This window comes from Lampris incognitus, chromosome 8, assembly GCF_029633865.1.
Source record: "Lampris incognitus isolate fLamInc1 chromosome 8, fLamInc1.hap2, whole genome shotgun sequence".
In the NCBI taxonomy this organism is placed as follows: Eukaryota; Metazoa; Chordata; class Actinopteri; order Lampriformes; family Lampridae; genus Lampris; species Lampris incognitus.
The window spans coordinates 19193419-19209051 of NC_079218.1; the positions used below are offsets into that span (position 1 = coordinate 19193419).

Genomic DNA, 15633 nt, shown 5'->3' on the forward strand with positions numbered 1-15633 from the left:
TCTCAGTAGCCAAGCTAGAAGTGCTCTGGCAACTGCAGTCCAAGCAGGACTTTCCAGATGCTGGACAAAACAAGGACATCGAAATGTCCAAGGATGATCACCCGTTTATTAACACGGTGTCCCGAACCTTAAGCCTTGAGAATGGTTATTACAGTGTTTGCCTTCCGGTGAGGAACAAGTCATTGTGTAAGCCAAAATAACAGATCAGTCACTGAGCAACGTGCGCTGAAACTACGGAAAAGATTCTTTAGAGATGTCAAGTTTTGTACAGAATATGTTGCATTCATGGATGACATCCTCAAGAAACAGTTGCCGTCGACTACTTCGGCCCATTTCTGGTGAAAAGAGAAAGAGGGCAAATAAAGAGATACAGTGTCACCTTTACGTGTCTCACTATATGAGCCGTACATCTAGAAGTCGCGTCTTCACTTGACACTGCCTCAACGCAATTAGAAGATTTCTTGCCAGAAGACGACAAGTCGAAGATAATGGAACCAACTTCCGGTCGGCTGATAGTGAGTTGAAGAAATCGATCAAAGAATGGAACACCAGAAAGATCGTGAAACACTTGCAATAGAAGGGTGTCCAATGGCACTTCAATCCTCCAGCAGGTTCTCACAACAGAGGACGCTGAGAGTGGCTGATTCGCTCAGTGAGAAAAATTCTGAACATCACAGTGAAGGAACAACTTTTTGATGAAGAAGGTCGCCATACCTTGTTGTGTGAAGCTGAGGCTGTCATCAACAGCAGGCCCATTACAAAGGCATTTTCAGACCTCAATGATTTAGAAGCCTTAACGCCCAACCACCTGGTGTTACTCAAGGTCAAGCCCGAGCTACCACCAGGAGTATTTAACAAGGATGACCAGTACGCTAATTGCAGATGGAGGCAGGTCCAGTACCTCGCGGATGTCTTCTCGAAACACTGGTGCAAAGAATACGTCCCCCAGCTCCAAGAACATCAACTATGGTCCACGCCTGGAAGAAACGTCCATGTCGGTGATATGGTGCTGATTGTGGATGACCCGTCACCCAGAAATTCATGGCCACTTGGAAGAATTGTGGAGACTTTTCCTGACGAGAAAGGCCTTGTTTGTCAAGTGAAAGTTCAGACCAAGACCAATGAATTTTCTCGCCCAGTAATGAAGCTATGTCTTCAAGAATCTGAGGATAATTGATGAACTGTTCTGAAGCCAAGTCCCTCATTTGGGATGTGGTGATAAAAGAGAAGAAGATTTCTTTAGATAATTGAACTTTAACTAAGTAACTTAGCATGTAGGCTCCTTTAATTTAAGTTAACATTTTTTGAGTAATTGTTTCAAGGACATTGATAACAATTACGGGCTGGTAATGTAGCAGTCTAAATGCAGTTTATTGATAAAATATAAATATTTGACTAATTAGCATGCAATGATTTACAGTTCATATTTACAGTAATGCAATATGTTAATTGTTTGATTCCTTGCACTTAAAAGGTGTGTGAATAATTGTTGCTTCTTAGTAACTGCATGCACCTTTAATTGTCTTTTGATACTCTTGTGAGGAGAGTTGGAGAAGAATGGGGGGTGGAGGCAGGCAAGGAGAGCATGGAGCCACAAAGTTTTTTGACCTCTCGGACTCCTGTTCTTATTAACTTTTTTTTTGCTAATCGACAATTGTTCTGTACCAAATAGTATATCTTGTGTCGAAGTAAACAGTTAAACTTTACAGAGTGGTCCTGTGGATATTTTTTTTTGTTTCCGCTGTGGATACAGACAAGAGGCGTCATTATAGCGTCAAGCTAAGGCTTCATTCTTTGGCAACCTACACCTGTGTTGGTAGGCAACGGAATAGACCGCCACGCTACCCGGACACCCCTGTATCAGACATTTTAACCGTTTCTGCATAATGACTGATAATGCCAAGTGTACATCACACGAGTTTTAAAATCTTTTAAAAATCCTATAAAAGGAGAGCAGCTCACATTTTAACGACTGTCTGAAGACTGTCGTTGTTGATAGAGCACACTCTAGGCGATTTAGAAAGGACAGAGTATCATAGTGGGGTCGCATCGCACATCACAAAAATGTTTTAAAGACTTTTTTCAAGTCTTCGTGCTGTTAGTGTTACAACAATTTGTCATGGCAACGTAGTGTGCCGGGACGTTCATCAGTGATCGTCAGCACAACCGGTCCTAAGAAGCTGATTTTCTTTAAACAGGTGAGAAAATTTCACCAAACACCTTCACATAATAATGCCTGACTGCTAGCTAATATGTTATTTTGATTATAAACATGTAAAAGTAGGGGGGCTGCAGCATTCAGAGGCAGTTAAAATAAGTGGAAAGAAGGTGCTCTTTGGATGGAGGGAAAACATCAGAATAGATCTTGCACCACCTTTTATGTTTTTCCTCTCTGTCGTGGTAAACATCTGCCGCAACACTAAAAAGGCAGGTGGTGAGAAAAGGTGTTGCCGCCACAGCTCCAACAACATCTCTTGTTGTCTAGTCCACTTCTTCCCCGCCATGTTTTTGGTTGTTTATTCTTCTTCCTTGGGTTTAACAGCGGTTGGCGTTTGGTTTTATTGGAAACTCATTCATTGGCAGTTGGCAATCCACGCGACGCGAAAAGTTGCATCACTGCATGTCCGACAGACCCCCGACAAAATCAAACCATTTTGAAATGTTCCGGTAGGTCACTGACAATTTCCAGACTGGAGCAGGACAGAAAAATCCCATCTTAGACCATCTCACATTACAGGATTGTTAAAACTGACAGACTTGGGATTTTGCGACGATTTCTTCAAGATTATTCTGCGACTGTAAAATTAGTCGGAGTTCCGTCGGGGACTTAAAATCGGGGCAAAAGTCAGCTGATGTACACTAGCCTTAAGATACCTGATATGGCCCAAAAAATCATTATACTCACTGGCTAACATTAACCAGTACAGAGTCTATGAGTGATATTGGTTTCATCACCTGCTACACATGGTTGATGTTGGGAAGACTTACCTGTGTGAAGTATTTCCCACTGGGATGCAACACTTTCATTGACAGATCTAAGATAAGACGCAGGAATGCCCAAGTGGAATCTAGAGAGAGCAAATGTATGGGTTGAGAAAAATGTTATTTGAAAACCAAAGAGGTGGATGAAATAGACGTTATAGATGTTAAAGATGAAACAGATGTTAAAATTTTAACCTCTGTCATGATATCATACAAACCTTCTTCTGGTGCTGTGGATATTGGAACAGCAGTTAGGTCATTAATGACATAATCAAACATCTTCCCTTCCTGGACATACTTCTTCAGCACAGGAACACAGTCCTCAATTAGGATCTAAAAAGAGAGATGACCGAGACACACAGAAACGAGGCAACTTTAGAACGTAACAATCTAGCAGAATGCTCAACATGTGTTATTTGTTTTTTTCTGTTTGAAAAAAACCCCCCCAGATTTTTTGTTTTAGGAAGATAGTAACTTGCATAACAATTCACTCTCCAAACAGCTCAAACTGTTCCTTTCTTCCTATCAGTGAAGTTTACACTGTTAAAATAACTGCTAGATCTTTATCTGATAAATCTTTTGTCATGATTTTATTATTTTTACTGACCCGGGGCTTTTTTATGATGGCTCAATCCTGGTTTGCCGAGAAAGACACAGTACCTCTTATTAAGAAACACATTCAACCAGCCTTGACTAATGAGCCAGTTTTATGTCCAGACTGGTTTTTAATGAAAAGGCTAACAAATTATAGTTGGTCATATTTTTGTTCAATCATCAATTTTATTTACAAAATGTTAAAAATCAGTAGCTCCAGTTTTACTATCAATATTTAATACTCACCTCATAACAGTCTCCTTTGAGGTTGTCAAGGGCGTTGCCACAAGTCTTCCTCATATGCATCCTGCATCCATCTATCACCATTTGGTCAATGTACATTATTTGTCAAGGCATGCTAAATCAAGCATAGATGCTTAGTAAAAGACAAATAATAATGAATTAGTAAAGTTAGAAGCATAAAAAGCTGCAAGGGTGGGGGGGTCAGGTACGTGTGAAGACAAAGTTCAGGAGTAGATATTCCTTAAAAGGATATTTCCACCATGGTGATCATCTTTGGTTTGAGTTTGACAGTCTCAGCCAGGATTCCTCCATCACCACCTCCTAATATCAGAACCTCCTTTCCAGCATAATCCTCTTGCCCACTACCCATGATGGCTTGTGTGTAGGCCAAGTCACTCTCTGCCAGGTCTGTCAGGTAAACATATTTGATTTAGGCATGTTAATTATTTCTGCATGACTCGCCATGATACCAAGTACAACCAATAATCAGTATATCAACTATAACCCAAATTTACATCAGGTATTTGACAATACATTTTCAGGTCAAGACTGGACAGTTACCCAAAAATGTATCTGTAGCCTATCTGTGAAATCTGTCAACTGTTTTTTCTACTCCTTGTGACTACAAGTTTTGTTCTGCTTGTGCCTCTGATGTAAAGTGTCTAAGTATTTAGAGAAGTGCTGTATAAGTCTGATGTATTATTATTACAAGTTGAAATGACATATGACAAAACAAAAAAGTGCATCGTTGTGTGGTCTGTACTTACTAATGTCTCCATTAAGCACCAAGATGTTTCCAAATTGCTGAGAGTGCAAAATTTTAATATTTTGGTAAGCAGAATCTTTGTCATACACCACTCGATCTATGTCATACTCCATTAGTCTGCCATCAGCTGTGGGCCAGTACCGATCAACAGCTGCCCCACGGGAGAGAGCTGGGAACCTTTGGGAAAATGGCGGCAAATGTATAAGACATTACTGCATCATTCAGGCTTGAGCATAAGCTACAGAGATCATCTTTCAGCAAATGTGAGCGGAGCAAGCATCTCTAAATACTTGCCTTTTGATCCTCCTGATATTGCCTTGTAGGAGTCCTTTTAATTTCTTCTCCAGTGCATTTAGAAGCTGTGGAGAAACAATTTAGTATTTTGAACATTGTAAAGTTCTGCACAATGTGCTCATCAGTGACTTGCTATGACTGAGGCAGTGAAAAGATGCGTGGTGTCAGTTAAGCTGCATCTTTCTTAATAAAAGTGTGGTATTGCTTGTGAAGGTCTTCTTTTAAGTATGAGAAGAACTGCAGCTCATTTGTCACCTACATTGTCTATTTGCGCAGTGTTATCCCCTTCATAACACTGCAGATCAATGGTAATCAAACCATGGGAGTGCACACGCAGAATAACAAACCTGAGAGAGAGAGAGAAACAGGGAAAGAGAATCAATGATTAGAGGAAGCAAATGTGTTGTTCAAGTCATATATAACTCATCCAAGTGACTTCATCAGTCTCTTACAAAGTCACTTAGACGAGTGATGAAACGTTTTCCCCACTAAACTTTGTGTCCAGATGAACAGTCAACTTTCTGGGATTTTCTTACCTGGATTATTGATCATGCATCAAGACATTAAAGTCATATAGTTACACAGTTTGACTTAGGTAGGTTGTGCTGTATGGTGGTGTCCTCTGTTGGGCAAAGGTTTTACATTCTTATTTTCACATCTAAATCTTTAATTTTAAAAACGTACAATATGCAAGTTTATCTACTTTTTTTTGGACCCCCCTCCCTTCCCTTTTCTCCTCAATTGTATCCAGCCAATTACCCCATTATTCCGAGCCGTCCCAATCTCTGCTCCACCCCTTCTGCTGATCCGGGGGGGGGGGGGGGGGCAGCAGACTACCACATGCTTCCTCGATACATGTGGAGTTGCCAGCTGCTTCTTTTCACCTGACAGTAAGGAGTTTTGCCAGGAGGACATAGCACGTGGGAGGATCACGCTATTCCCCCTAGTCCCCCCCCCCGAATAGGCACCCCAACCAACCAGAGGAGGCGCTAGTGTAGCGACCAGGACACATACCCACATCCAGCTTCCCACCCGCAGACACAGACAATTGTCTGTGGGGACACTCGACCAAGCCGGAGGTAACACGGGAATCGGTGGTTCGAATCCCCATATAGACCACCACACCAACCGAATGCCCCCTAAGTTTATCTACTTAAACAATTGAATAACAATCACACATCCACGGGACTGAATATGCTAATTAAAGCTTTGCGTTTCCAAAAAAAAAAAAAGTATAACTATATATTTGTTTTAAGAAATGTTAACGGCCCTACAAAATCTGTCAGGTTGTCTGAATTCAAACACAACAGGTTTTATGTGGGAAAGTACGCCTTAGAGCAGCCAATCAAATGTCTTAGTTTGGATGGATCAGAATATAATTGCCTGCTAAGGCAGCGTTTCCCAACCCAGTCCTCAAGGAACCCCTATCCTGCAGATTTTCATTGTAACCCTGCATAGGTAGCCCTGTTTGTACTTACTCAACCAATCATCTCACAGCACTTAATTATGCAAGGTGTGCAACATCTGACATAATTCATTGCTGATTGGTTGAATAACTACAAACAGGTACCTATCCAAGGTTGCAAAGAAAATCTGCAGGATAGGGGGTCCTTGAGGACTGGGTTGGGAAACACTGCTAAGGCATACATTCCCACATAGGACCTGCTGTTGTGTTTGAATATGTAAGGCTATCAAGTTTTTTTTTTATATAACTAAAATCAGAGGTGTAAAAACCAGGTCCAGAAAGTAAAAGTCCAAACCACGTATTTGCTCCATTCATGCACTACACCAGCAGGTTCTAGTCAACACCACTCCTCAACTAGATAGGGAAAACTAGCTAATGAAATCAGCTGGTTTAGTAACATGGTTGGAGGAAATACACGGTTTGGACATTTACTTTGTGGACCTGGTTTTTACACCTCTGACTAAAATAGATAGGAAACTTTTTGGGGGGGGGGGCAACACTTTAATTAGCTCATTTATACAATTCCTGTGGATGTGTTATTTTGATTCATTTGTCTAAATAGATAAACTTATTGTACCCCACCATTTTCCAGTAAACAAGCAATTGGGCCTCTGCTCTTTTGTGTTTTTTTATCTTCCCTTTTCATTCCTATTTGATGTATAATGTCCTTATTCTGCCCTACTCCCACCGTTACACGATCTCTGTAGAAGTTCAGGAGGGTGCATACTGGCCATGTGTGTTCTCAAATACACATGGAGTCGCCGACCGCTTCTTTTTACCTGCCAGCAGCAGGTTTCTCATGGGGAAGTTAACAAGTATGAACGCCCACATTGTTACCCCTGGATCCACCCTCAGCTGTACAGGCACCCCACCATCGGTAGGGGTAACTAGCAGAAATGGCAGAGTGCTGCCAGTTACATTCTCTGCAACCCATGGCCATGCCAGAGACAACACTGGGATTCAAATTGTGAGCCTCAATGCAAGGATGGTAGCATATTAGTCTGTTGTGCCATCTGAGCAGCCCGGCCCCTGCTCTAACACGACCTGAGCTCTGCATTTGTCGTTGGTTCTGTGCTTCTTTACTACTTTTGCACCATTTCTCACAGGGTGTCAATCCATGTTTGGGCTTGTCCCGCTCTCCACTCTTTAGATCTCCTATAATAATCATTTCTGCTGTCATGACCTTGATGCCTGTCTCCATATAAACATCTGTACAAGTTTCAGCCTCATTATTGTCCAGATATCAATTTATCTCTACAGCCACTGTTCCACTAATAACACAGTGCATGCATTTATCTCCTATACTTTGGTGTTTGTTGTGTTGAAATGGAGGAGACAATTTTATTTTCGTATCTGTTCTTTTGGTGATTTTATTTTCCTTTTGTTCTTAACCAAATGTCTTTGCTTGCTTTCTGGTTTCTAATTTAATATGAACACTTTATGCAAAAAAAGTAGGGAAATTTCAGTGTTAAGATGCAGATTAAAGAAGTTTCTGCTGTGAGCTGATCTGAATACACAAAACAAAAATGGACAACATTCACAGATACTATCTGTTGAAATTTGTTAGACTTAAGTAGACAGCCTGTGGCAACTGAAAAATATCAGTCAGCCTCTATTAACAGCTATGCAAAACAATATAGGCATTTGGCTTTGGGCAAAACAAAGTCCCATGAACTTTATCTTTCTTTACTAGAAGAGTGCACCCAGTAGAGTGCAGATCTGCACCAAGCATATCTCCCCTTCTCCGGTGCTCTGACCTGGCTGAAAAACCAGCTGAGGAGTTAGCACTCAATTGCTGTTTAAAACAGTTTTTTCAAGGGTTTGGAATCACTCAAACCATGAGAGGTCCTTGAACATATAGTCATAACTATGCACAAAAGTTATTAGGCTGACAGGCCCAGTAGTATGGCGAGATTAGCAGGGGACAGATACATGCACACATGGACAGAAAAAACTGTTTTTCCAGCCATCGTAAGACTTTTGAGCGGCACTCAAGTTGACTGAATGGGAAATATGGAAGAACTTTTTTTTTTAATATGCCGCACTCAAGCTAAAAAAAAAATCTACCTATAAAATATTTTGCCTGTCAGTCTGTGGATTGCACATTCTCCTAGTCTAGCCAATTAGACTGCAACCAAAATGCTCACAGTCTCTGCCTTTGCTAATGTTCGAGAAAACCAGTCAGGTCAGCTCTGGCTTCAGATGACAGTGTGTGTGTGTGTGTGTGTGTGTGTGTGTGTGTGTGTGTGTGTGTGTGTGTGTGTGTGTGAGTGAGTGAGTGAGTGAGTGAGTGAGTGAGTGAGTGAGTGAGTGAGTGAGTGAGTGAGTGAGTGAGTGAGAGAGAGAGAGAGAGAGAGAGAGAGAGAGAGAGAGAGAGAGAGAGAGAGAGAGAGAGAGAGAGAGAGAGAGAGAGAGAGAGAGAGAGAGAGAGAGAGAGATCCATCGCGTGAGCAAGAGAGTGAAGGAGGAGAGGGAGTGGCGGTAGGGAGAACAAATGTTTTTCAAAGGTTTTGAATCATCACAACCACAACAGGTTCTTGATTATACAGCCATAACTGTGCACAAAAAAATATTAATCTGATAGGTCCAGTAGTATGAGATTAGCTGCAGACAGTTACACACGCACACACGCATGCACACACTATCTAATGTAGCATTTGGCAGAATAGAAAACAAGCAGCACTGGTGGTCCTCAAGGACCTGATTGAGAACCTCTAGGTTAGAGTTGCATAAAATTTTAAGAAAACTGCAGAGAACTACAATACATTTTTGTTTTTTTTAGAAGGCTACTGGCTTTACCATTTCATTGTGGTATAAAAAATTGACTTACTTGCTGTGTTTATGTTAGTGCACATTTCTGCCAGTCAATAACCTGAGGGGGATTATACGTTTGGTTGCGCATGTGTGTGTCCACAGCTAATCTTGCATACTACTGGACCTTTCATCTATCATCATAATATTTTTGTGCACAGGCCTGTATGATCAAGAACCTCTCGTGGCTGCGGTGAGTCAAAACCTTTGAAAATTGTTTGCTCTCGCTAAACCCCACCCCACCCTCGAAGCCAGAACTGACCTGGCTGTGTTTTTCTGGAACATTTGTGAAGGCAGAGTTACTAGACTGGTCGCAAAGCAAACCTTTTTTGGAAAGTGCAAGTTCATATTAGACTTGGTCACATTTTCTCCCCAATTGTACCTGTCCAATTACCCCACTCTTCCTAGCTGTCCCGGTCGCTGCTCCACCCCCTCTGCCGAGCCAGGGAAGGCCGCAGACTACCACATGCCTCCTCTGATACATGTGTAGTCGCCAGCTGCTTCTTTTTCACCTGACAGTGAGGAGTTTCACCAGGGGGACGTGGCACATGGGAGGATCACACTATTCCCCCCAGTTCCCCCTCCCCCTCAAACAGGTTCCCTGTCCTACCAGAGGAGGCGCTAGTGCAGCGACCAGGACACATACCCACATCTGGCTTCCCACCCACAGACATGGCCAATTGTGTCTGTAGGGATGCCCGACCAAGCCGGACGTAACACGCAGATTTGATCTGGCAATCCCCGTGTTGGTAGGCAATGGAATAGACCGCTACGGTACCCAGACACACCAGACTGGGTCACGTTTGCCTCGGAGGCAGTGCATCTACAGACTGACAGGCAAAGCATTTTTACTAGCTAGATTTTTAGCTTGCGTTCTGCATATATATATATATATATATATATATATATATATATATATATATAAAAAAGTCCCCATATTTTCTTTTCAATCGAATTGGGCGCTGCGCAAAAGTCTCATATGACATGAAAAACACTGGTTTTTCTGTCGATGTTTGGGTGTATCTGTCTGCTGCTGAACTCACATACTACTTGGCCTGTCAGCCTAATAATTTTTGTTCAGTTATGACTATATGACCAAGGACCTGTTGTGGTTTCAGTGATTCAAAACCTTTGAAAAACCTGGTTCATACCACAATTGAGTGCTAACTCCTCAGCTAGTTTTTCACCAAAGTCCGAGTACCGGATTAAGGGAGAGACACCTGGCGAGGATTTGCACTCTACCGAGTGCACTCTTCCAGTTACCTGTTGTGTCAGGCCTTAAAACTCCCTGATTACATGACAGAAGCGAAGGACTGGCTTGAGAAGTACCTGGTACTTAAGGTATAACAAGACAAGGTGAGATGACATACAATCCACAATCAATACAAGACTAAGTGTAAACAGAATACAATAAATCACAGTGAATTATACAACAGTAACTTGCACGATAAATTACAAAATTATGTTATCTGAACAAATTGACTGAAGCGTCAATGTGCTATCTTGCTTATGCTATTGTGTAACTATTGTTCGTGATAATATGTGGAGTGTCTGCTGTTGTCCATGGATGTATTGTGCGGCAGAGTTTAACATGGTGTACTGAAAACAAATTCCACTGGCCTTGGTCACGTGGCTAATAAACAATCTATCGTTCTAAGTGAGGTTTTACTGACCATATGTTCCAGTCAAGTTCCAGTTAAGTTTTTCAGATCTAGTAACGTATATAGTATATAGCAAAAATGAGTACACCTCTCTCTGAACATAAAGATATATTTCTATTTCTAAATGAGCACCATTACAATTCATGGAAAGATGACAAAGTTGGAATTTATTAAACATGGTATGTAATAAGAGATATGTCATCAATAACAGACTAAAATAAGTAAATTAGGAAACTGGTTAAATCAAGGGTTGCAAAAACAAGTACACCATTGATTAGGGTTGTTTGTTTGAGCCTTGCTTCATTCAGATTAGATTATGTAATGTACCTTTTTTTCAGCCTGCCATGCGCTAGCACGAAAAACCAGCTGGTTCAAAATGCTACTAGTCGAGTATTAACTAAAACGAAAAAGTTTGATCAAATCACGCCGATTCTAGCCTCCCTTCATTGGCTCCTCATTCATGCTAGATCTGACTTTAAAGTGCTACTTTTAACCTATAAAAATATTTAAGGGCTTGCCCCCTCATATTTGTCAGATTTTATACAGCTTTATGCAGCTTCTCGTGCCCTCTGTTCTCAAAGTGTGGGCCTCCTCTCTGTCCCTAGAGTTAAGAAGAAGTCTGCAGGATGCAGAGCCTTCTCTTACCACATTCCCTTTCTTTTGAATAGACTCCCAGTCACCAAACTTGTAAGACCGTTCAGATGTATCAACCAATAATTGATTTCCACAGAACAGCATATTTTGCTGAGATGGTGTGAGATGTGTTTCTTCCCAGTGGAAACTTATTAACTTTAAAAAAAAAAAGAAATGAAAAAACTACCGCACACACGCATGTCATGCAAACTTGATTGGTAGCTTATTCTCTGTACTTCCTCGTATAGCTTTCATCTTACATTTTTATAATCAAAAATCAAGTCAAACCCTGATGCATGCATTTCCAATGAAAACATTTCAGGCGATCCAACTTATGGTTGAACAGGTTCACGTTCAAAATATTGTGGCAGCAAAGCCAGCAACAGCTGCAATCAGTTTCTTCTTCATGTCGGCTATGGGAGCTAAATTGCTAATGTAGGAACTAGTTTAAGAAAACATTTCACAGCAAAAGAATCTAAGAGGAACACGTCTGCCCTCTGATTGAACGTCGCTCGACTGTCACTGCTCATTTGCAAAAAGTTGAACATCGCTCGTCTTTTTTTTTTTGTTGTTGCCAAGTTGCGGTGATTTTGTCACCAAGCAACTCGCCGTGACTCGTCGCTCAGTGTAGCCTAGAGACCATTGGAAATGAATGACTTCTGGCCATTTTACCTCTTGTTGTCGCTGCTGGTGTGAGCTCAAATTTATTAAATTTGCCTTGCACTCTCTTTATAAGTTTATTACTCAGGACATTTGAAATTGCTAAATTTTATGCATTAACTGTATGTATGCTACATTACCTTGCTCTGTGTAATGTATAATGTTGCATTATAATTCTGTTATTTTTTGTGTATTTTGTGCATTTGACACCTATTGCATGTCTGTCCGTCATGGAAGAGGGATCCTTCCTCTGTTGCTCTTGCTGAGGTTTCTCCAATATTTTTTTTGGATAAGGTTTTTCTTGTGGAGTTTTTCCTCATTCGGGTTTAGGGTCCAAGGGTAGAGGGTGTCACATGTTGTGTACTGTTGTATATTATTGTACTGATTGTAAAGCCATTTGGGACTACCTTATGAATTTGGGCTATACAAATATACTTGACTTGATTAAATTCTACAAATATGTAATACTATAAGACTCAGTATGTCCTCCATCACTTTTAAGTACTGCACACTGACCCTTCTTGGCATCGAGTGTACAAGTACACAACATATTGTCAGTCTATCCTATTCCACTCCTGGAGTATGACCTTGTGTGCCTGATGTTTGATGGGGAATACTGCTCAACCTGTCTCTTCAAAATTCCCACAGGCACTCAATAGGGTTAAGGTAAGGAGACATACTTGGGCTACTACAGTACTTTCACCTTGTTCTTCTTTTAAGAATGCAGCAGTGGCCTTGGAAGAATGTTTACGATCACTGTCATATTGGAAAATTGCTGAACGACCTAGGGTGTGGAGACAGGGTAGCATCTTCTGTTTCATCAGTACACCTGCAAATTCATGATGCCAACGATGAAGTACAATTCCCCCACACCTTCAGCACTCATACATCCCCATATAAAGAATTCTATCACCGCCGTACTTCACTGTAAGGACCATGCACTTCTCACTGTGCCCCTTCCCCTTGTGACGCCATATATTAGGGATGCCATCAGATCCAAAACAATGGACTTTGGTCTCATCAGACCAGAGTATGGATTCCCAAAGGCTTCACCTTTGTCAATGTGGGCCATGGCAAAGGCTAAATGGGCTTTCTTGTACTTTGGCTTCAGCAGTGGCCTCCTACGTGGCCAATGTGGTGCCATTGTTGTCAGCATTAACTCTGAGGTTAAATACCGCTTTTAATTGTCGACCGATTACACCTGTTTGAGTGTGATGATTCAACAGACTCATCTGTTGATCAGTTGCCTTTAACTAGCACCACAAAACATTTTATTAAGTTTTATTTTGTAACTTTCAAGAGGGGGTACCCATTTTTGCAACTTGGCCTTCTATCATTTTCATAATAAAAATCACATTTTCCAGTTTATTATTGACATGTTTCATTGGTGACTGATAAAATAGATGTAACCCCTTCTTCACTGGCGGGCAACGCCAAGCACATTTAAACAAGACAAAAGCTTAATGCTACCAGTTACTAAAGGGTTACAATACAATCCAATGGCACAACAGGATCCTGAGTTCTCAGCGGTGGAATGGTGAGCTGGCTGAACTTCCTGTGCACTAGTAGGCCAGTGCCACTAATGACAATATTAGTGATAAATGATAATAGAAATAATTAACCAAGATAATTATCAATTTAGTAGCGCGGTACATCCACTGGGAAAATACTACACTTACCTAAGGCTAGTGAATGGTGTATCTTCCCATAATTAACCCTGCTGTGTACTGAAATACTGTACAAGCGTATTACCAGCACTCTAAAAGTAAATGAGCTGCCAATACACCCGAAATATAATTAATAATAATAGGATTTATTGGATAATAATGAGAGAGAGAGAGAGAGAGAGAGAGAGAGAGAGAGAGAGAGAGAGAGAGAGAGAGAGAGAGAGAGAGAGAGAGAGAGGAAAAAAGAGTACCACACGAGTGTGGTACTGTTGATCAACTACACATTAATTAAAATTACACAGGGTGTGACAACCGTTCACAATAAACAGAAAGAAAGTACCAAAAGAATACAAAAATACCCAGCGCTTTCTGTTGGGGCCCGTTGGTGCACATTAAAGCAGTTCTCTGAGCGCAGGGCAAAGCAGACATCCTACGATGCCCAGGCGACAAGATAAAAGTGCGTGTGTGTGTGTCAGTATAAGTGATCTGTCCGGGTTACTCACAACCCAACGCTCCCACGACCGGGAGGCTGTGTGCAGTCCAGAGGATGGACGGCGCAGTGCTAGCTGTCGGCTCCCCGGCAGGGCCTCCACCCGCAAGATGGCCACCAGTCGCAACGTTCCGAAAACCCCGGCGAAGACAATGGTCCTCCGGTGGGAAACAAAGCAATCAGACCCAAGTAAACCCCACCAGCAAGCACACGACCGTGGGCCAATCGCAGCACTCCTGTCTTCAAATGCGAGCCCAGTACACGGCTGTGTACAAAGTCTCCGCGAAACGGGCACTCAAACGGGGCCGCAGAGAGAGATAAAAAAAATGGGACCTCTCTCCTTGGAGTCCTGCTGCGAAATTTTCAAGCTCCTTCCTTCCCGCGAGGAGATCGACCGTTGCGACCCTGCGATTTCGCGGGCAGAACAACTCCACATCATATCATTGGCCGATAACAAAAATTCAAATACATCCCATTGGTCCACATGTTTGGAAACCACACCCACACAGGAAATGTTTAAGACACAAAGCATGCTGGTAAATGAAGTGCCACAACATATGTACCATAGATTTTAGAGGTCCTTACATAGAGTTGCTGAAATATTACATCATAGGAACCCCAAATATGTCTTATTTGTAAAGAGACATAGCTGAATTTGTTAAGTGTCAGAGGGGGTGCACCCATTTGTGCTGTGTACTGTAATTCTATAATTTATCGTGCAATAAACTATCATATAATTCATTGTGTGATTTATCGTATTCTTCTTTTAATTGCATTAATAATTATAAGTAAAATCTTTGTTAAGAACTTATTGGAAAAAAAATACAAAGTGCTTCACAAGATGTGAAAATTTAAAGGACATTAAAACAAATGAAGACAAAAAGCAATCACAAAATGACAAATAGCATAAATAAAAGTCAGAGATTATGAAATGCCCTACCATGAAGCTAAGTTTTAAAATGAGATTTAAAAGATGATGCTGTAGCGGACTATATGGGCACAATTCACCATAATTGGTAGACGCGGGCCCTTTAAGAAAGGGTTTCCGGGTTGAGAGGCGGAGCTAGGACTAGAGTGGTTCGAGCAGCACGATGTTGCCGAGATGGTGATTTTGATGAGAGAATAAATGATACACGCATTCGTGTAGTCAAAGAGAAATTGTCCATCTCTACTTTCCTGCTGTTTCCACATTGGTGACCCTGACGTTTGTCTGCTGGACGTTTCCAGAGACAACTCTTTATGAACATGGCAATTAATGCAGTTTCTGTCAAGCTGCCGGAGTTTTGGGAGTCGTCCGCCTTGACTTGGTTCGCCCAGACAGAAGCGCAGTTCGCATTGCAGGAAATCACCGCGGATGCTACAAAATA

The 15633-nt window shown here is 41.5% G+C and overlaps 1 protein-coding gene across 1 annotated transcript in view; it reads right to left on the minus strand.

The window, feature by feature from the left end:
• The window catches only part of sms (spermine synthase), a 31885-nt gene that overhangs the window by 10699 nt on the left and 5553 nt on the right, over positions 1-15633 (minus strand). Inside the window, exons 3-9 of the mRNA XM_056284972.1 lie at positions 5139-5226; positions 4880-4944; positions 4587-4762; positions 4071-4227; positions 3823-3910; positions 3201-3315; positions 2989-3068 (exon numbers count right to left, since the gene is read on the minus strand). Coding sequence (XP_056140947.1) covers positions 2989-3068; positions 3201-3315; positions 3823-3910; positions 4071-4227; positions 4587-4762; positions 4880-4944; positions 5139-5226 — 769 coding nt within the window. The remainder of the gene's footprint in view (positions 1-2988; positions 3069-3200; positions 3316-3822; positions 3911-4070; positions 4228-4586; positions 4763-4879; positions 4945-5138; positions 5227-15633) is intronic.